Source organism: Taudactylus pleione, unplaced genomic scaffold (assembly GCF_031769625.1).
Source record: "Taudactylus pleione unplaced genomic scaffold, aTauple2 ptg000154l, whole genome shotgun sequence".
Classification (NCBI taxonomy): domain Eukaryota; kingdom Metazoa; phylum Chordata; class Amphibia; order Anura; family Myobatrachidae; genus Taudactylus; species Taudactylus pleione.
The window spans coordinates 34,650,754-34,673,274 of record NW_028284556.1 but is presented as its reverse complement, the minus strand read 5'-3'; the positions used below and the strand labels follow the sequence as shown (position 1 = coordinate 34,673,274).

The following is a 22,521-nucleotide window of genomic DNA, read 5'->3' as shown; positions in this document are numbered from 1 at the left end:
TGCCAGCCTGAACGAGGTAAGCCAGGGGTGTCTTAGCCGTTAGCCTCGGGGGGAGGGAGGGGAGGAGTGTCAGGCTTAGGCAGCATAGCGGGGTTAGCATTAGGTTTTAGGGGGGAGCACCCATAGGGAGGTTAGGTTTAGGCACGAAGGGGTTTAAGAACTAACGGGTAGGGTTAGGTTGCGGGGTGGGGAGGGTTACGGTTAGGCTACAAGAAGGGAGGGTTAGGGGAAGAATGGTAAGTATACTTACCCGACCCCTGTCGGGGTACCAACCTGCGGGATGCCGCTGTCTGTATTTTGACAGGGGGCATCCCGACTGCCGGCATTACATACCAATTCCCATTACACCACACAGTAGTGTCCCTTATTCACATTACACTGCACAGTAGTGCCCCTAATTCACATTACGCCACACAGAGCCCATTAATTTTATGCCACACAGAGCCCATTCACGTTATGCCACAGTTGTACTCCTTATAAACATTATGTCACACAGTTGTAGTGCCCCTTATAACACATTATGCCACGCAGTAGTAGTGCCCTTATATATTATGCCCCACAGTAGTAGTACCCCTTATACATTATGCCCCTTACACATTATGCCACAAACAGTAATGCCCCTTATAACATATTATGCCCCACAGTAACGCTACACACAGTATTACCCCTTACCTAGGCTATTATGCCACCCCCACCAGCAACTCTCCCTGTGTCCCTCTGGGAGCATCTCGCCTCCCCCTTGTGTTCGTCTACCAGCCTCTATTCTTGTGTTCCCTGGTGATTTTGGTGCACCAAAACGGTGCTGCCGAGGGAGACATTGGCCCTTCCGACATTTGCCAGAACTGCCAGATGGGCAGTCCGGCCTGATATGGTATATAATAGGCTGTCTAAAAAAGAACCTTCCTAAAGGCCTATCACTACTATTTATGCTAATAATAATGTACCAGCAGGAATGTAGTTTCCATAGAGGTTGAATATTGTCAATGTATTTCTCTCTATACAATGTGAATATCATAGAATGTTTATTATTATTATTTTATATATTTGTTTTCTTATCTTGATCAACATATGTGTAAAGGTAATGCACTCCTTAGGCTCATTCAAGTGTTCTCCTTTTTGGCCCAATAGACCACACTGAGGTTTTTATCCAGGTGGTGCCTGAAAGTCTTTACGTAATTAATTTCTATGATCTCTCTATTTTACCTCTAAAATGTAACAGACATCAGAAAAATATCTATTATGCCACCCAACTCTTTCTTATATCTGCTGTCCAACTGTACTAGCAAACTATTCTCTCTGAACTCTGTTATATGGAATACATATGAGAGACCGGCAGTCAGATGCAGGCAGTCAGAAGACCAACAGTGGTATCCCGATGTAAGAATCTAGACAGGGGCTCGGTATGTATGCTAACCCTCCCCCCTTCTCCCCCTAATCCTAACTCTCCCTTCCTGCATCCTAACCCACTCCCCCCCACGCAGCCTATTCCTAACCCTCCCTGATAGTGCCTAAACCTAACCTTCCCCCCATGGTGCCTAAACCTAACCCTCCCCCTTAGTGCCCAACCCTAACCCCCCCCGCTGGTTGTGCCTAAACCTAACCCCCCCTCCCTGCAGCCTAACCCTGACCCCCCTGGTGGTGCATAAACATAATCCCCCCCCCAGGGCCTAAACCTAACCCACCCCACTATACTTACATTCGAGATGCTGGCTGTCGGGATTCCGTCGTCGGCATCTCAAGTGATGTCAGGATTCCAGTGCTAGTATTCTGGTCGCGGGTCGAGATTCCGGCACCGGGATTTCGACCGCCGGCATCTTAACTGCATCCCTGGTATATTGACCTAAATTCATTTATTGATTCCAAAAAGTATCTACTTGGTTCCTTAATTTTAGTAGACCCTCATTTGTTGTAGTATCTTACCTGCGCAAAACAAGCTGTGTATATTTTTGGAATGTAGTGTATTATCTTCATTTATGAACTGTGGGCCTGATTCGATTATCGGGAATCTGCGCGTGCTCAGGTCCCATTCTGCAAATGTGCAGAATGGGTCCTGTGTAGTCGCACGCAGAACTTTGAATGCCTCTGCTTAATTGACTGGCATTTAAGGGGAGGGTCGGCCAGCGTTACCAGGAACGGGGGCGTGTCTGCCCCATTTTCCGGGACTGGCCAACCTAGGATCTGCTTTGATTAACGCAGACTCAGCTGGCTGTAGACCCAGTACCGTCCACCATCGCGACCATCGACCACCAATGGTCACGATGGTGATACCAGCGTGTGACCTCCGTCACAGTTCTGGATCGCAAATGCAGCAGAGGGTGTCATTACACCTCCTGCTGCATGTGCATAATAGCAAGGATCACAATTGCAAAGCTGCCTGCGTGCACTACACACTACAGTATAGGCCCTATATTCTGTTTTGCACATTTGAATGAACTGAAGACAGAGCAGGTGAGCAAAAATCTATAAAAACTACATTGTACAGACAGTTCTCTTTCCTGAACACAATAATATTCAAGTGTGAATGACCTCTAACATAATTAGTGTTAAAATAAAAGTTTGGAAATAACTTTACAATTCAGTAGTTAATAAAAGGAAAAATGTCACGTAAACATATTGGTATGTCTGTATCCATGTAAGTAAGAGTCTTGAAATAACTGCATGTCTAATATACACAAATGTATAATTTTGGCAAATTGCTAAGTAAAAGTCTAGCTAAGATTTAATGTAGATTTCTAACTCATTGAATCTTGGCTGTAACCTAAATCCCAAGGCAAAATAATAATGATTGCTATAAACATTGTCAGACGGCAACCTTTTACTCAAGAGATTACCTAAGAACTGGGGTCAATTACCTCTAATTTAGCTGAAGTTGGCAAGAAACATCCTTTCGTTAATGAATGTGCTTAATATGGCTTAGCTACAAAAAATGTAATGCAATATGATGTGTAGTAATTGAGCTTACCTAAAAAGTTAGTTTGTCCCACCGCTTTACAAAAAAGTTTATTATTATTTATTAGAATTTTAGCTTGTATTATAATATTCTGTTTCAAAAACAGCACTTTTACGTAACAGGAGGCATACACACTGAAGTGCCAAAAGTCACGGGATAGCAGTATGTAAAGGAAATGGTAGATGGCATCACAGTACTGTGGTGTTTTGAATATATCCAGACCTGCATCAGTTGTAATCTGACATCTCATGAGTCAGTTTGAACACTGGCTAGGCTACTCATGGCAAGGAGACTTGAATTATCTAAGTTTGAATCGGGCATGATAGTGGGTGCCCGACGGATTGGATATTCCATTTCCAAAGGTGTGTGGACATTCAACATTCCTCGATCTACGGTGTCACGTGTGTACTGGAAATACCTCATGGAAAGCATTACCACCCACCATGAATAGACGTACACGGCTACTTAATGATCATGCTATTCAGAAAAGAAAATTTGTACTGCGCTTATAAAAAGATTCTGCTATGGCAGAAATTACCAACACCAAGACAGAGGTATGTATAAGGGAACAATTTTATCCCATCTAAAAATATATTATATAAATCTAATGCATATATAAAAAAGATTGCACATGAATTTTTCTAATAATCTATTTCTATATTCAAAAAAGACAGTACAATACATATTTTTATATTCCACTGGGGAATTAATGAAAAAAGAGTTCCATAAGATGTATAATAGGGAGAATCCTTTATGTATCAATGCTCCATAAGCTGTGATAAATGGATTTCAATATATAAATTTTCTCTTTAGTGTGGTAAAAAAGGTGCTCCTGGGACAAACAATATGATATCCACAGTCCACTCTCTATGGAGCCACAAAGTTGTGAACATAAATAGGAACTGTCACAGCGTATAGAGGGCTCAGCCGTTAGTAAGTAAATGGCATTCACTAACAGGCTGGCCGCAAATTGGCACACGCTGTTACCTGGCTCTCCGGAGCTAATGGCAGTGTTCAGCTGAGGTCTCCAGCCGTCTGTTGTTTATGGGCTGAGAGATGTCAGCGCTGCCGTAGTATACAGGTATTGAGTAGTAAAATCTTTAGCGTGTCCACAGAAATATAGATCAGTCCACACAATAGAAGCAATGAAGTCCTATTCCTCTGACATGTTTCACTCCTATTATGGGGGCTTTATCAAAGAGCCTGTTAGTGAATACCATTTACTTACTAACGGCTGAGCCCTCTATACGCAGGGACAGTTCCTATTTATGTTTACAACATTGTGGCTCCTTAGATGGAACTCTTTTTTCATTAATGCCCAGGTGGAATATAAAAATGTGTATTGTACTGTCTTTTTTGAATATAGAAATTGATTATTAAAAAAAATCATGTGCAATCTTTTTTATATATGCATTAGATTTATATAATATATTTTTCTATGGAATAAAATTGTTTCCTTATTTATATACATACCTGTGTCTTAGTGTCAATAATTTCTGCCATAGTAAAATCTTTTTATAAGCGCAGTATCAATTTTTCTCTTCTGAATAGTTTGTTCTCCACTAGTAAGTCTCCACAGAGGGCCTGATTCAGAGCCGCTCGCAAAAAGCGAGCGCTCGCTCTGAATCAGGGCGTGTGCTTTTTTTTTTGTTGCGGCCTCTTGACCGCTCGCATAGCTGTGGGTTACCACCCACAGCTTATGCGAGCGGCCATGATGATGGTCTTGACCATCGCGACTATCGGGCTTGCGACGAGACCCTGGCGGTAGTGTCTCGTTTCCGCAAGCCCCAGTGGACTTCCTGCACTATTAGAGCAGGAAGTCCACCTACTGACATCACTAGTGATGTCAATAGGGCCGCCCACAAACGGCAGGCATTCGCATGGGAACGCCTCCGTTTGTGAAGCCACCCCCCCGCCACACCTACAAAATGGGGCGAGCTGTCGATCAACATCGACAGCCGCCCCTTTTGTAGTGAGTCCCGGGGCGAGTGCTTTTTGCGCTCGCTCCTGGGCTCAAGCACGCGCAGTGCGCATTCCACGTGTGCGCACTGGGCCACCAACGACCCGCTTGCGAGCGCATAGCGCTTGCGAGCGGGTCTGAATCAGGCCCAGACATCACAGGTGACTGCTGCAAATATAAATTGGTTTATTTACATGAGCGCCCGAAAATAAGGAACTTTGGCCCTCATTCAGAGCCATATGCTCTGAGCAGAGCGCACGCTCTGAATGAGGGCCGGCCTCCATAACTATGGAGCGTCCTCCTGGACGCTCGTATAGCTGTGGGTCACCACCCACAGCCTATACGAGCGTGCAGTTTGATGGCCGCGATGGTCTTGACAACCGCAAGGCAACCGCAAGCGCTCCGGTCAAATCCGATGGAACACGATGTACCGATGGTTGTATATAGTTCCTGGAGATGAGGTACGCTAGTGGGTGGCTAAAGACAGGCTGGTGGGCGTCTATAAACACAAAGTGATCGCTCGCCAAGAAATAGTGGGCGTTCTTATGCCTTGCCGTGCGATCGCCTGCCTTGATGTCACTTAGCTGAATTTGCATACGCTGGGAGCGAGCAGTCGCATCTAGCGAACGGGTATTAATCAGGTCCTTGGTCCATTCACACCCAAGATCCTGTTAGTACAAATATCAGGGAGCTGTGGGAAGCTATTCAGCTGGCTTGGGTCAACATCTCTCCAGAGATGTCCACTTGTGAAATTGATGCCACGTTGAGTTGCTGCATTTCGCCAGGCTAGAGGGGGTCCTATATGATACTAGGCATCTATCCCATGACTTTTGGCACTTCAGTATAATGGGCCTGATTCAGAGCCACTCGTAAGCGGCAGCTCGTTCGCTCCGAGCGATGTTTGGCCAACTGCGCATTATACACATGCGCGAACCAGTCAGTGCGGTCGAAATTCATGTGCTCGCAAAATAGCGAATGCCTGACAATTTGAGTGACAGAATGAGGCGTATGTGGGTGGTAACAGGGGAAGGTGCTTGAAAACGGGGAGTGGAAATCAGAACGCAGGCGTGCTTAAAGGTCAAAACGGGCGTTTTATGGGTGTGCATAATTAAAACAGCAGCGTCATTGACCACGTCACTGGGTTTTTTTTAAGCCAGAACTGCTCGCAAAATTGTGGTAGCAAAAACCGACCACAAGAATAGCGAGCAGCTCATTCCCTGTTCGATGTACTCGATTAATCTAATAAATAGCGAACATGACGTAGGATGCGAGCGGCCAGGGGGCGTAGTTTCCCAATAAACGACCGCAAGTTTTGTACGCTCGTTCAGACCTAGAGGCGTCAACTGACCGCAAACAGCGAACGGTTCATTTGAATAGCCACCCCTATTTTCAGGACGAGCGAGCGCTAATTGCGTCCGGCTCTGAATCAGGCCCAATGTACTCTTTAGAAACATGGGGCTATTTTAAAAGCTAGCGAGAACAAGCCAGGCTAGCTGTCAGCCTTACCAAAGTATGTTTTGAAAAGATAATCAGTAAATACAGAGAACACACACACGCACACATATATGTCTATAATAATTAGGGATGTGCAGACTCGGATAGGTTCGAGTTTGCACGTTGAGTTCGGTTTTCCCTCCAAAAAAACGGAACTCAGAAAAAGGCAAAACGTCATCTTACATGGACAAACATCATCATTCCTGGACTTTTGTGCAGGAATGATGATGTTTGTCCATGCAAGATGACGTTTTGCCTCTTTCTGAGTTCCGTTTTTTTGGAAGGAAAAATCCGAACTCAACGTGCAAACTCGAACCTATCCGAGCCTGCACATCCCTAATAATAATAAATACTTTGCTGTATTATATAGCTGAGGCACCGTGCTATTCTCAGAGTATGAAGATTCTTTTGGTGCTTTGCCGGCTATTGGTAAGGAGGCCGCCCAGAATCGCAGTCTATCAGCAGCTTGTTTATATCAGTTGGGCTCACCAACTCCAGCAACATCAATGGAAGTCCCCAAATTGTCAGCTGTCGGGAAGGAGGCCGTCCTGATTCACGGTCTGTCAACAGCTTGTTTGTATCCATTGGGGTCACCAGCTCCAGTGGCATCAATGGAAGTCCCCAAGTGTATGCGGCTGATTAATACATAAGATGCTCAGCAGGCTGAGTCAAGTATAGCGGATGTCTGGACACTTTGAATAATTATTTACCGGGCAGCAACACGCTGTGCCCGCCCAGTTCAGCTGTCAATCAACGGCAGCCTCTGCAGCATGTGTATGGGCGGCCAGTTGACCGCCCGTACACACAGCATGTTGCACCAATATATCCGCAGATATATTGGGCAGTGGGGATACTGCACAGCTGACGCGATATGTCTGTGAACGACGTCATTCATAAGACATATTGCTGGAACACACTGGCCGACACGCCCATGATATATTGCCCAGTGTGTACCCAGTATAAATCACAGTCAATAAGATCAGATGCTGTCTTCAGCTGCGCAAATAGGAAAAGCTTTTGTCTAACAACATATCTTATCTAAGTAATTAACTGTCCTATTTACAAAGACTGAGACACTATTTGCACAGGTTGTTAATGTACCATTACCAAATTCAATGAATAAATGTACAAAATAAACTTGGCTTGTAATCAATAGTTTAAATATTGTTGTTCAATAGCTACTGTAAAATAGTATCTGCCGCCTGTTGTCGAAAGGTGTGTTTTCTAGATGTGGCAACACAAGTATGGTGTGAGTATGCTGAAATTAATACTTCAGCTTAAGGTTTGGCATGGGGGCACAAATCATTATAAAGGTCTGTTGCTGTGTTCTAACTCCAAGGAATTTGCTTTAATAGTAAAAGGGAGTCTTTGTGCAGCAGATGCTTTTGGAAAGAATGTGGTAGAAAGTGTTTCTGAAAACATTCCGAATGTGGACAAGGATGGTAGGTCGACATGTAAAATGTCGACAGTGCCAAAATGTCAACATTGTGAATGTCCACAATCAGCATGCCGACCATGCGGATGTCCATTGGCGAGGTGAGTGTGGCTAACCCTAAACCTACCCCTAACCACAGCCTAACCTTAAATCTAAGGGCCTGATTCAGCGTGGATCGCAAGTCTGCAATCGCACGCACCCGCTCGCTGCGAATGAATGCAATTGCAGCACTATACCAAGATGCCCATCACTGTATAAAGCCGCCCACATCCCATGAAATGCATCCGCAAGTTAGCAAAAACATCGGTAACATCGAGTAACATTGGAACCATTCGCACAGTTGTGGTTGACCTGACCCTATCTCACAAACTGCTAAACTTCCTGTCACCATCTAGACCTCTGCCAGCGTATACAAACGCAGGGGCTTAATTATGCACGCCCCTGTAATGGCATTCAAATGCACAGAACTGCGTTCTGCCGACCACCCCCCCTCTCCACCCCCAAATGGTCACTTCCTGTCAATCACTATGAGATGGGATTGCGGGCTCACTGTTATCGCTTCCAGATTGCAGCGGCCGGCTCACACACGCGCACTGCGATGCATACGCATGAGCAGAGCACAAATATCGCCCGGCTGCGTGTGAACGCAGCCTTGCGATCCAATCTGAATAAGTCCCTAAGATCATAAAAAAAATCAGCGGATGTCATTTACAATGCCAACAATATGTCATGTTGACATTCTGTCACTGTCGATATTGTGAATATCAACATGTTGAATGTTGACAGTCTGTCAATGTCGACAATCTGAATTTCAACTTTCAGACCATATCGACATGCTGACATTGACATTCTGAATGTAGACATTCTGAACGTATACCTTTTATGAATACAGTTGATAAGGGTGCCTTGGAGTCAAACGATGGTGACTTGGGAAGGAGGCTCCATGTTTTGTAGCCAAAATGAGCAAAACATTACCCATGTCTCTGCAAGTTTGAAATCACCCTCATTGTCTGGAGGCAGGGCTGGACTGCCCATCTGGCACTTCTGGCAAATACGAGAAGGGCCGATGGCCAGATGGGCCAGTACGGTGTTAAACCCTGGCCCAGCAGCTCCGCCTCCTGGCGCTCTGCTCGGCCGGGATACTGGATACAAGGGTGTGCCGCAAGGCCAGGTCCTCGTGACTCGCGGCAAAACCACGCCCCCTTTGTGGCAAGGTCATGTCCCTTTTGCGAGCGTGCCAGGGCTGATCAGCAGCCCCTGTCCGTCCCTGTCTGGAGGAGTAGGCAATACAAACTGGAATGAGAGAGACTGGGCATCACAATTAAGCCCCGGGTGGTCTGTCCATCCTCCAATGTCGTTTGACCTTATCTGTGCATACACCAGACCCTGCACATGTTTGGAGTACAAGAAATCTACTTTAAAATCATAGGATGTGCTGACATTATTCACCCCCCACATGACAGAAAAATGCTGTGTATTAACATGGCTAGGGGTTGTGCCAGCAGATATATTGGGTATGTTCATGCACCCACAGACCTGCCACCAGGTCAAAGCACCATAGCTGCTATATCTCTGGAAGTAGTATTCTGGAAGTAGTTTCATACTTACGTACATTGCACACAGTAGATAAAAACACATTTGCATTTTTCACATAGTTAGGCATCTAAACTAAGTCACGGCCAGTAGAGAGAGCAACAAGCTTAAAATTGTAAGATATATCGCCTACAGAACATGCAAAAGGTTTAGAGATAAAATACTTTAATTTTTGTTGAAAGATACCTTTTTGTGTTTCTGGATGGCGGAATTGGCTTGGTTTTTCTACAGCTTTATCTCTGGCCTCAGCAAAGGAAACATTCCGTTGTTTAGAAACCACCCACACATTGCAGAACCCCTGACCCAGTTGTTCTTAAAACTATCAGAAATGCTGTATTCTTACAGACATATGATTAATGTCTCTGTGGTATAGACATGAGCAAAAAGAGAAAAAAATTGATCAAAATTGAAAAATAATAGCACAGCACATAGCTTTATGTTATTTACGTTTATGTTTCACCTGGACATTGTTATTAGTATAGTATTATTTTTTTCAGGGGTTTGTAGCATACTTGTTTACTTTTTGGAGGTCCAAAAGTGCAAGGGGTGCGGCATCATTCTGCAGTGGGCGACTGGCCAGTGATGATGTTCTAACCTGCAGATGATTTGGGGGTGAGGCAGCTCCCACAATCCAAATGGTAGCATAGTAAATCCTATGGTTAGGGGCTTAAAACCACCAGCTCATAAATCCTGTCATTTGGGGCTAAAAACAGTATTACAGTAGTAAGGAAGCAGTAGTAAGGAAGCTGGCGGTCGGCTTCCCGAATGTCAAATCCCGGCATGGGACTAATGATAGGCGTCAAAATCCCTATCATTATCCACCCGCCGAAATCCCGACGCCCGGCATACCGAATGAAGGTAAGCCGGGCGTCGGGACCTCTTAGCGCGGTAGGGGGGGTTAGGGACTCCCAGGTGGACTTAGGGTCAGACACCCCCCAGGAGGGTTAGGCTATGGGAAGGGGGTGTTAGGGTTAGACACCCTCAGGGGAGGTTAGAGTTAGGCACCCCCCCTGGGAGGGTTAGGTTTAGGCACCCCTGGGGGGAGGTTAGGGTTAGGCACTAGAGTGGGTAGGTTAGGGTTAGGCACCCCTAAGGGAGGGTTAGGTTTAGGGGAGGGAAAGGGGTAAGTAGAGCCTACTTACCCCCGCTGTCGGGATCTTCACCCATCGTGCTGCCGGCGTCGGGATTTCAACCGCCGGCCTCACGTCCGGCGGTCATACATACCGATTCCGCTAAGAACCACTGGTGATTTACAAAGTGGCAAAAAACACTCATCAGTGGGGTTGCTGACGGAAACTTGCCCACTCTTCCAGGCGTCTGGGAGCACCACATGATTTTTGGGAGCCTCCCGGCCATTCCGGGAGAGTAGGCAAGTATGTTTTATTTGTAAATCCCTCTGCACATGTTACATCTGCCCTACCTGCAGTGCAGCATGGTTTTACCAAGGTTCAAAGTTACTTGATTTTTTTTTTGCTTGACTGCCAACTCAGAATCAGGCCCTAAGTCATACTTGCCTACTTTTGAAAAAGCATTTCAGGGAGTTTGTGAAAGCAGCATCTATGAGCGCAGCGGTAAAGTGGGCATGTACTGCTACATCTGAGAGGCTGTCATATAACTGACTTACATCCAAATGTAAATGAGCCCCAAAGCAGTTAGTAAGATCTATGTGTTGATGAAAACACACTGATACTTTTCAGAAAATGCATGTAGCCATAGGGATCATTGTGCCTTATAATAAATGCAGGGAAATAATACTAATGATCCCATTGGAATGTATATATCTCTGTTTTTTCTTTTATATAACAGCTTCATAATTGGAGTAAGTTGCAATCGGGGAGATTGTGAGGGGTATATTTACTAAAGTGAGAGTTTTTAGAAGTGGAGATGTTGCCCATAGCAACCAATCAGATTCTAGCTATTATCTTTTAGAAGGTGTATGTTAAATGTTAAGTAGAATCTAATTGGTTGCAGTGTTCTCCCCAGAAAATGTTTCTGCCGGTTGGCATCAAGAAGTAGCCAGGTGGGGGCCTTCGCAATAATAAAATGTTTTAAATCCTGACCTTATAATGATTTAATCTTCAAATTACAATTTATATATTAATTATCTTAGAGGCCCAGATACTGTCCCCACTTGCAGGCTACACAGAATATATTTTTTATACAGCTCTACAGATACTGGCCCCACTTGCAGGCTACACAGAATATATTTTTTATACAGCTCTACAGATACTGGCCCCACTTGCAGGCTCTCTTTAATCAGTTCAGGTGTTCCCACCTGAAGTTTTATACAGGATGAGGGATCTTTGCCCTTCAGCCTGACACTGCCCCTGCACTGTGATGGACAACTACCCCCCACCCCAATGCCACATCCCCTGCTCGCCACTCTCCTCTGACCCAATGCCGTGTCTCCTGCAGGGCACCTCCCCCTGCCCCAATGCCGCGTCCCCTGCCCAGCACCTCCCCCCGCCCCAATGCGCCGTGTCCCGTCACTTGGAACCTTCACTAATATCCTTATTGCTTGTAGCCTCCAATGTGAAGAACGTGACGTCGGCGCAGCTCGGCGTTGCATCCGGCATTCGTATACATGGCAACAAGGACACATTGACGGTGACCGGTAATTCGGGGCCTTTGGGGTGGGTGGAAGTGCCAGGCAGTAGGCTGTTTCTGCCGGGCGATGCGCCTTCAGAAAAGAGCCTGAGGAGAACACTGGGTTGCTAAGGACAACATCTCCCCCTCTTCAGAGAGTTAGGGAGATTGCTACTATCTCAGGGAGCCTCCTTGACGATCAGGGAGACTTGGCAACAATGCCCTAAGTGTAAGGATGCATATGCGAAAGCGCATCCAAATGTACATGGGCAAAGATCAGTAAGAATTTTTGGGGAGCATGTGCAGTATAAAAAATGCAATTTGCCCCAAAAATGTGCTTGTGCCCAACTCTGTCAGCCCCAGAAAGAACAGTAAGACATTTTGAAGTGATACTGCATCAGTTGATATCCAAGAAAAGTTTGTTTTCCTAAATACACCTCAATTTAGATATTCCTGGAATTCTTCTTTGGTCCACTTCCAGACATCTGGTGCATTCATGCAGCGGCTATTCTAGTGATTGTGCAAACATAACCCCACTAGTGGGGACACTAAACAAAGTACAGAAATATGTCCAATGTTTTAATTTACATAAAGCTACTTATAGCCTCCTAGACATCTTTTATATATTTAATTTTCCCATCTGTTATCAGCATACTTGATATATTCACACACAAACTAAACTAATCCACTGCATTAGTTATATTGGAGCAGTGGCAGTGCACACTAATATATACATTTTCTAACAACAAGATAACTGAGGCTACATCCTAAGTAAGCAAGTTCCAAAGCTGTGCAAGGTTTTTCTTTTTCCTGACAAATGTCTAAAAAGTGCTTTTCTTCTGATTAGTTTAATGCAAGGACATCATGTTGGAATATATGTGTACAGGTGGATGTGGTATGGCAGAGAGTATGTACACACCAGCGGATGCTCTGAGTCAACTAACAGCCCAGTCCTTAACCAGTGGGGTTGTTTATTCAGCAGTGATGTGAGGTGTACAGCTGTACTCACAGTTATGCTTACACAGACTCTTATGCATGGAGTGGAACTTCAGCGTAGTATACAGGTCACCAGCCGGTGACTGTATCAGGGTAGCGGTGCAGTGTACTAGCGGCAATAGTGGCTCTGGCAGGATGGATCAGCGACAATCTAAGGGTCTCTCCTGGAGCTAAGCGGAAGATGCCCACTCCTACTACCCGCTACCCCCTTGAGTGAAAGGGGGTTCCGCTCTGACCCAGTAAGCCGTTCTGAGTCTCTTACTACCTGATTGACAAGCCAGCCCAACTCTGCTAAAGTTCTGGGCCTGGGACTCTAGTTCCAGCAGTCCCCCCCTGATGACGGCCCTGTGTGGTTGTGCTGAGAATGGGGGGTGTGACATGTGGTCACGCCCCCAAGATTTGCTCCGCAAAGCCATACCCCCTTGCGCGCACCTTCGGCAGTGCAAGCCGCACTAAGTGTCACCATAGTAAGTGATGCCGCTGACTTTATGAAACCTACCAGATACACCTATTCTCAAAAGGTACCAAATAGCGCTATTTAGCACGCTACAGACTTTGCAACTTAGCATCGCCAAACCACTAATCCTAATAACCTAGTATACTCTAAGTGAACTAAGACACAAAACGGAGAATAAAAGTAGCGCAGTTAATGAAAAAGTACACAATCCAGGTAATCAAGGTTAAAGACATGTCTGATACGAGTGACCTGCACCATGCATCCTTTTGTTTAATCTACAATTGATGCCAATTATTTTGCTACAAATTGACAACAACAGGAAAATAAGGAGAGGGAGTATCCATCGCACTGGTTATACTGAATAAGACTATGGACCTCATTCAGAGCTGCTCGCAAAATGCGAGCGCTCGCTCTGAATGAGGGCGGCCGCTTTTCTTTTGAAAGTCGGCCTCCTGGCCACTCGCTAAGCTGTGGATTACCACCCACAGCTTTAGCGAGTGACTAGGTGATGGTCGCGATGGTCAAGACCATCGCGACCATCGGGGCTTGCAACGAGAACGTTGCGGTAGGGTCTCGTCTACCGCAAGCCCCAGCCAGTTTCCTGCTCTAACAGAGCAGGAAGCACCCTACTGACATCACTGGTGATATCAGTAGGGCCGCCTACAAATGGGAGGCGTTCCTTCAGGAACGCCTCCGTTTGTCTGGCCACCCCCCACCATGCCTGCAAAACGGGGCAAGCTGTCGATTAACATCGACAGCCGCCCCTTTTGCAGTGAGCCCCCGAGTGAGTTTCTTTCTCGCTCCGGGGCTTGCGCACGTGCCGTGCGCACGCGGCGCATTTGCAGTGCCCCACCATTGACCCGCTTGTGAGCGCATAGGCCCTTGCGAGTGGGTCTGAATGAGGTCCAACGTACGTTGTCTTCATATATTGAGAATATGATACCGACTACTGATGCTACCTCTGGGCCTAATTCAGACCTGTTCGCGAGCACAGCGTTTTGGAGGCGGACAGAGGGGGTGGCTGGCCAAACGGAGGAGTTCCCGAAGGAACGCCTGCCATTTAGGGGCGGCCACAGTGGTGAGCTTCCGGCTCTGGGGCTTGCGATGGACGAGAGCCTACCATAAGGGTCTCGTCGCAAGCCCGATGGGCGCGATGGTCGCGACCATTGCGACAATCACCTGGCCGCTCACAAAAGCTGTGGGTGGTCACCCACAGCTTAGCGAGTGGCCAGGAGGCCGGTTAAAAAAAAATGCCGCCCTGATTCGGAGCGAGTGCTCTGAAAGAGCGTCCGGCTCTGAATCAGGGCCTCTGTACCATCTAATGTGTTATAACCATAATTAGAATGGGTGGTGGTGCTACTCAGAGTTATTCAAAGTACTATAGAAGAAAGATTGTTCAAAGAGGAACAAACAAGAAACTCTACATGAGTGAACTCTCATAGAGGTTCTTGTTTGTTCCTCCTTGAACAATGTTTCTTCTGTTGTCCTTTGCCACAAAAACTACAGTGTACCCACTGTAGGCAAAGATGCAAAATTGAGGAAAAAAAGTAGCAACATTTTTAGGTAAAAGTATGTATTCTGAGTAAGATGGTAAAAGACAAGTTCGATAGGAGTGACCTGCATAATGCATTGTTATCTTTCATCTGCAACTTTAAACCTATTTTGTGACAAAAATACTAATCTTAAGCACCTAGTACACTATAAAACTGAGAAAAAAGTAGCACAATGAAGGAAAAAGTAGCAAATCTGAAGAAAACATACTTGGCACAGGAATCGCACAAAGCGTCTCCACACTATATGGTGCAAAAGGGATATCTATATAAGGACACATCTGTATACTGTATTACAATATTACTTTGTAGTTGTACAGTATTTCATACTTTAACACTACTATATTAATATTCTGCGGTACTATACTATAGGTTAAGTAAATTCCATGAATATTAATTACACCTGATGTACATTGTTATAGTGTTCACTCTACTGACCTAGAGAATGGGCACATCTGCGTATGCCAGGGGTATTGGCCAAGGAAAAGGGGGCATGCGCCCGGCATCCATTCACCGGCGGTGACCGCTACCACGCAGTTTTCCCCACCCGCGGGTTGCAGTGACGCAGGCTGTTTCAGCGGGGGGTGCTTTTTGCCCTTTAGAAATAAGACAGGGTGCGGCACCCCGCTAAAATAGCCTAGTGGGTGCCAAGAAAGGGGGAGGGGGTACTATTGACCTGGGCCGAGGATTGCTGGAGGGGCCCGATGCGGTTCTGGGTCCAACGCCGCCACCCCCTCTCTCCTTCTTACCTGTCTATGTGTGCTGGGCTGCAGTGGGAGACTGCTCGCTGCTGAATAGGCTTATTCTTTTAATTTTTTTCTAAGGAGTCGTGGCCATGCGTCAAATGATTAGTTCACACCCCCTTCCCCCATGCCCGGCCTGGCTCTATACAGCCCTGTAAATACTGTATGCATGAACAATCATTCCAAGGGTGTATACTATTGCACAAGATATAAACAAGCCGCACATCTGGAAGACAAGGTTCCGGACATAAATGAGTAGCTAGCCATACTGTGGTCCCTTATCAGCATGGTTGGGACTGTATAGGAGGTGGAGATGCACTACAGAAATACGGTAAACTGGTTGATATTGGAGATGACAGTTCAGGAGAAGCATTATTTAACTAGCACCCAAACAAATAACAGTTAAAGTGAGAATAGGAGTGCAGTAAAGCACAAATAGGGTAATCCTTGCCCTCTTGATTTCTTCTACTTTCATTCCATTATTTCCAAGTGGGAAGTCCCAGGAGTCTGGTGACACAACTTTCATCTCTGTCCCTCAGTGTGCAATTTCGCCAATTAAGGCTTTGTAGTTGAAAGGGCCACAGTGACACAAATCGAATTGGGGCTGTAAGGCTGATATACTCTAAAGACATTCGGAAAACTCCCGTAAGTATGGTGTAATCTGATACTGGAACTCTGGATGCCATACATTCTGCTGTCTCCCTGGTGTTCAGGGTCTGCATATGGTGGATAGGGTTGACAATTGTTGGGAGGAATGTGGAGGACCAAGGATTATGGTAATAAACAAACTCCCAGAGATAAACTAAACATGAAGCAGGGATCTTCAGGTTTATGATTTTTATAAACTACCTGTTCTGTGTACATCTGGTGACATGAGGTTGGAACAATGGGCCCAATTTAGCAAGAAACGCAAGTCTGCATACGCACGCTCCCGGCCACTGCGTAAATATGCTAATGAATCCATACACACGGCAACCGCAGCACTACATGCAGATGCCCAGCACTATATAATGCCGCCCACTTACCTTGACTCACTGCTCAAATAGTAAGGGAGATAGCGCAAGCATTGGTAACATCGAGAACCATCGAACCCATATGCACAATACTGGTTGACCAGACCTAGTGCAGGATTTGGCCAACTTCCTGTGTGCAACTAGACCATTGGCTGCGTATGCCACCACACGACCTTAATTATGCACGTCCCTGTAACGGCATCCAAATGCACAGACACGCCTGTGTCGTCCAACCACCCCCCCATCTCCACCCACAAATGGCACTTCCTGTCACTCAATATCGGAAGGGTCTGCGTACACACTGCGTATGGCCTGTGAACCCCTACCCGATCTCACAGACTAGTTTGCGCACGCGCAATGCGATGCATAAGCTTGCGCAGTACGATGCATACGCTTGCGTAGTGCGAAAACATCGACCCGGTGCGTGCGAATTCGCGGCTCCAGTCCTTGCTGAATCATGCCCAATATTACATATTTAGGAAGGATAGCAGAGATATGAAAAGTAATAAGGGATTGTGTTTATGTGAAAGACTGTATAAGACCTGCCCAGTGGGAGTATACCTGTGAAGATTGTTACATTGTTATGTATGGAGGAAAATGCTTCCTAAGCATGCTATAGCAATTCATATTCACTGCCCTGCCCTGACTTTCACCCAATCAAATCTCAGTTATACCCACTGTACAATAATTATCTTTATAATCATTAATTCTAGGTCTTCTCTTTAATTTAGAAGACTACTAGGGTGAGATTCAATTCTGCTTGATGGCCATGATGTGCGTTCCAGCATATTGTGACTACAAACATTAACAATTTGCATTAGTCCCCATAGAGGTTTGCAAGAAAATTGTTAATGTTGGGCTACCGCAATATATATGGAAATGTGTGCAACCCCACATTGCAGACCAACTTCACCATTATTAATTGTATTCAGCTGTTCTATACATTGTGTATTTACTGATTACGTTACGGTTTTAAGATTGCTATGAGTAACAACAGATATCAGATTAATAACTTGCTACAGAAATATTTAGACAAAATGTAGCAGAGACATGGCAGATAAAATGTAATATAAATGGATGTAGGGCTATGCAGCAATGCTATTCCTGAATCTAGCCGTGACAATCACTTTGCTGCTTTCACATCAAACGGAATACTGGAGAACTGGGAAAACGGATATATGAAAAATGACATAGAATGATAAAGTAGTTGGCTAGCAAGCAGGCAGTGCACTGTTCCAAGCAGCGACTGTAAAGGTGAATAAAACCCTACAAAATTACTATTGTACAATAAACTAGTCTGTCTACACTGAAGTGCTAAAAAACATGGGATAGATGACTAGTATTGTGTAGGACCCGCTCTAGCCCAGCAAAGTGCAGCCACTCAGTGGTCAGTGGATCACTCATACACACATGCAGATGGATATATCGGTATTGGCTGTGCTGCAGGGCCGACCTGATATGTCTGTGAACGATATATCTGCAAGAGTGTACCAAGCTTTATTTTATAACATAAGACTATTAAAAAATGGAAGCTTTCAAACTGCAAGCAGCAACTTCAGGACAATAAATCTGGGCCTTTATCTCCACACTACAAAGGAAAGTTATTTATTTTGTAGAGCAGGTTCCATAATCGCTTATGGTCTGTATTCTATTATTACAGAGTTAAAATCCATGTTCAAGTGGTGTTTGAGTGTTCTGTAATACTTCTTGAAGGAGATTGAAAGTAGCGATAAACAATTATTAATTGAGTAATATTTACAGCCCAGGAACTATTCTTCATAATATAACACACTGCCAGATCTTCTATGTGTACAGTAATAACTGCACTTTGTATTTGATTTATGCAGACAAAACTAAACAACACTGCCATCTACAGGTCACTGTATTTTCTTTCTGGAAAAACAAGCATTAAAACAAATTCAGTATTATATTATTATTATTATTATTATTATTATCTGTACACATTTGAACTGTGATTGATATAATTTACATTAATATTGTATTTTCTACCTACTAATTAAGATTGCAACAGGAATACTAAAATTATCTGGCATGATATGCAGAAAAAAAAAACAAATATAGAAAATACTTAGTATTTTTAATTTCTGTTAACTTGTAGCAGCTGCCAGACCTGGTTTTAACCTTATGGCTATAAGCTATTTATTATTTTCAATTATTCATCTCTTTATCATAGCAGAGCTGCATTGTTACTCTCAAGACCCAACAATCTATATTAATTAAATAAAAGGATTCAAAAATGAATTAATAAATATTTTTTGACACTTTTTATGTTGGTAAATATATATAAGAAAAAAGAAAAATGTTGCAAGATGAAAAAGATGCCTGCCTGTAACATGCTGCCACCCAACCGCCTGGCTTCTTTGGCCTCTCACAAAGCTTGTATGTTGCAATAATATTTGTGAAAGTGCAGTCCGTTAAGTGTCCTGAACACTAGTAAAAATATTATTTAAAGTACAAATGCTTTTGATATATACCTTTACCAGCTTTTTTTATTTATTTTTTTTAGAGCTGCTTGTAGGCTTCCCTATGCGTCTATGCCTTGTTGGTAGATCTAATGATTAATTTGACAATATTTTTTGTTGGTACTGTATCTATGTACATGTTTTGGAGCTAATTTAAAACACAAGTGCTGTATCCCACAACAACTAATCAAATATGAACTCTTATCTGTTTGATTACGCAAGACTGTTAAAATCAGTCATTTGGTTGGATGTTCAATGTTACATAATTTACAATTTCATTAATTATATAAGCTCTATATACAGAATGAAAAGATTTGCACCCTAAGGTATAAGTATGACTGTGCCCAAACTTTAGCTGGAGTTTTAGAGCCATGTACTAGACAAGAGGAAAATGAACTAAGAGTCCTATGTAAAGTTGCAAGAAAGCAGGTCCGCAACAAAACTGTTCCTGTTTCCTGTTTGTGAAAATTGAACGCCAACTATTAATGGGTGGGATGCAGCAACCTGAGAAATGTGGTCAATCCCCCAAAATGCGCATTTCACCGCATTTCTCATATGCACCAAGCCTCTCAATGCGATGTACTCCGGTGCTTGGTTGCGGTGGGTAATGCCATCTTCCTGATGGCGTTACCCATAGAAGCCTATGGGCTTCTCTCCACAGAGTGCTGTGAGAGAAAGGAAATCCCTCCATCGCAAAGGGCCGCTCTTACCAAGACAACGGCGGCATGCATGCGAAGGACGGCGTCATGCATCCAGCCCAATATGTCTAAATGGTAGCGGCTGTGGGTGTGCAGAGATTATCTCCTTCATATATCAGGAGTGGGATGAATAGGATGCCACTAGTTAAACTGTTGTAAGGTGCAGGATTGAACCTGGGACTTGATTCTGAGTCAGAAGTCAGTGCAGCGCGATGTCAGATGCAGTGGAACAATTTTTTTGTCTATGCATGCGTCTGAGTCACACTGTGCATGCGTCACGATTTTGTTCATACAGAGTCCCAGTACAGATTTAGACGCTGGTAGCAGAAGTGTATTGGATTTGTACAGGGCGTTCCTGGGCAGTGACTGGGAGGTAACAGGCTGGCTAATCAGACGGGCTGAGATGTAGCGCCTAATGGGGGTGTTGAGGACATGGTTATGTACAGAGAAGCAGGATCATTCACATAGAAGATCATATTCAGACGGATAATCTGCCCCTGCCATAGGACTGGTGCAAGTTGCAATGTGCATCCGATGGTGCGACTAAAGTTGCATAGCGCATGTTTGCCACATTAAATATGCCCAAAATGGGCATCTCGGTCCTTGCACATTCGGACGCATGGATGTACCCCAGGAAGCATAAAGTCACAGATGTGACTGCAGCAAAAGATGCAGATATGAAAGCAACTGCGCCCAATAGAGGATCAGGACCCTAATGTACAAATATGCAAATTAGAAGATTTTATGTTGTTAGACAAGATATTTACATGAACTTAACAGGAAGAAAATGAAAATGTTGGGGTTACAGTATTTCCTGCTTAGCTGATACCTGCAGAGCTTCTTGTCAGTTACAAAATGACCTGCTTGTTGTTAGGCCCAGGGAATCCCAAATCCTTGAGGGCCGAGTTTGGGAACCTCTGTGTTAGCCTAAACATTCAATAGGAAGTGACTGGAACTCCATACAGATGCGTTTTATGAGGGATGTATGTAAGAGCACAACTGTACCTGAACAAAAACATTCCTAAATTTAAACATGACACATTAAATGAAGACAGTTCTCTTTACGTCTATAACTTAATTGAAACATGAATGAGGTTTAAATTAGGAGTATTTCTGGAGTATTTCAGTATTCTCAGAGTATTTTAAGAGACAATATAAAAAAAAATACCATGGAATCATTTGAGGTGCTGCAAAAATGATACGAACCAGAACTTTACGAACCAGAACTTTAGAGTGACTTTTACACTTTTTCCAGGACATGCATTTATTTCTGTTTAGATGCTGTATGTCATCATTTTATGCAGTTAGTAAAATACCAAAAATAACAAAAATGTGTCGATTTTCCACACTTACGTTTTGTACACCTTTCAGATCCAGATGATTTGCTCCAGCCATGACAGCACTTGCCTCCACAGACATTAACCCTGTAAAAAGAAATAAACATTTAGTATGATCATGTATAGTGTACATCCAACTACAACTATTGCTAATGCATTATAAATGTATTGCCATTTAGTACACACTTGCCACTCTTCAGTGGTCCCATCTGGGAGATCCCAGAAGGAGAGGTCCAGTTGGGACGTGCAGGGGGATTGGTGACAAACACGTAATTGATGCCTTATCCCTGCTGTACAATGTCACGATTTTTAGCAATGTGTAGTGCTGGCCCGGTAGGCAACCTGTGGCACTCCAGCTGCTGAACTACATATCCCAGAAAGCTCTGACACAATTTTAGCATGCCCTAACAGTCAAACTGTGGATGGCTATGCTGGGATGTGTAGTTCCACAGCAGCTGGAGTGTCACAGGTTGACTACCTCAGTCTGGTGGGGGGAGGCAGTGAAACACATCATCAAGCTCCAAACGCCCACTTTACTGGTGAAGTGGACAGAAATCGGGAGGCTGATCTACACTTCTGGAAGAGCAGGAGAGCATCCTGAAATTTTGAGCAGGCAAGTATAAGGTAGTACAATTTTTGCTAGTCTTTAGATCATATGATCTGTTTTTGCGGCCAGCAGGATGCAGATACAGTGGAATAGAAATACTACAGTGATGGTATAAAATGTGTTACAGATGTGAGGGAGCCAAACGTGTTGCAGAAGAAGGGAATGGCACACCTTTGGCTGTGACGTGGCCATGATGAACCCTACACCTCTGGCTGTGACTTGGCCATGATGAACCCTAAACCTCTGGCTGTGATATGGCCATGATGAACCCTACATGGCATGGCAAACACTTCTATCCTCATGGTGACTTCCATAGAACTGGGAAGTACGGCATAACTGCAAAAGAGGTTCCTTTTTCCTATACTAGATGTATTTTGTAGTACTAATCATGTTGACATTTTATGACGACCCCTTAAATATGAGTACAATTTCCCAATGTGACTCTCAGACTAAAGAATGTGGGTTTATAAAACCAGACAGCTTATTCTCTTTTATTATATAATGTACTTTTAGCTATAACAAAGAACAATACTACAAAATGTTAAGTCACTGTTATGTATGTAACACTATACAAACGTAATATAAATATGCTAAGCTGACTGCAAGTACAAAGGGACCT

The 22,521-nt window shown here is 44.3% G+C and overlaps 1 protein-coding gene across 6 annotated transcripts in view; it reads right to left on the bottom strand.

The window, feature by feature from the left end:
• The window catches only part of LTBP1 (latent transforming growth factor beta binding protein 1), a 514,666-nt gene that overhangs the window by 438,437 nt on the left and 53,708 nt on the right, over positions 1 to 22,521 (bottom strand). For all 6 annotated transcript variants that reach the window (XM_088474432.1, XM_088474435.1, XM_088474434.1 and 3 more), the window contains exon 2: positions 21,312 to 21,382. In XM_088474432.1, the coding sequence (XP_088330558.1) occupies positions 21,312 to 21,382 (71 nt within the window). The remainder of the gene's footprint in view (positions 1 to 21,311; positions 21,383 to 22,521) is intronic.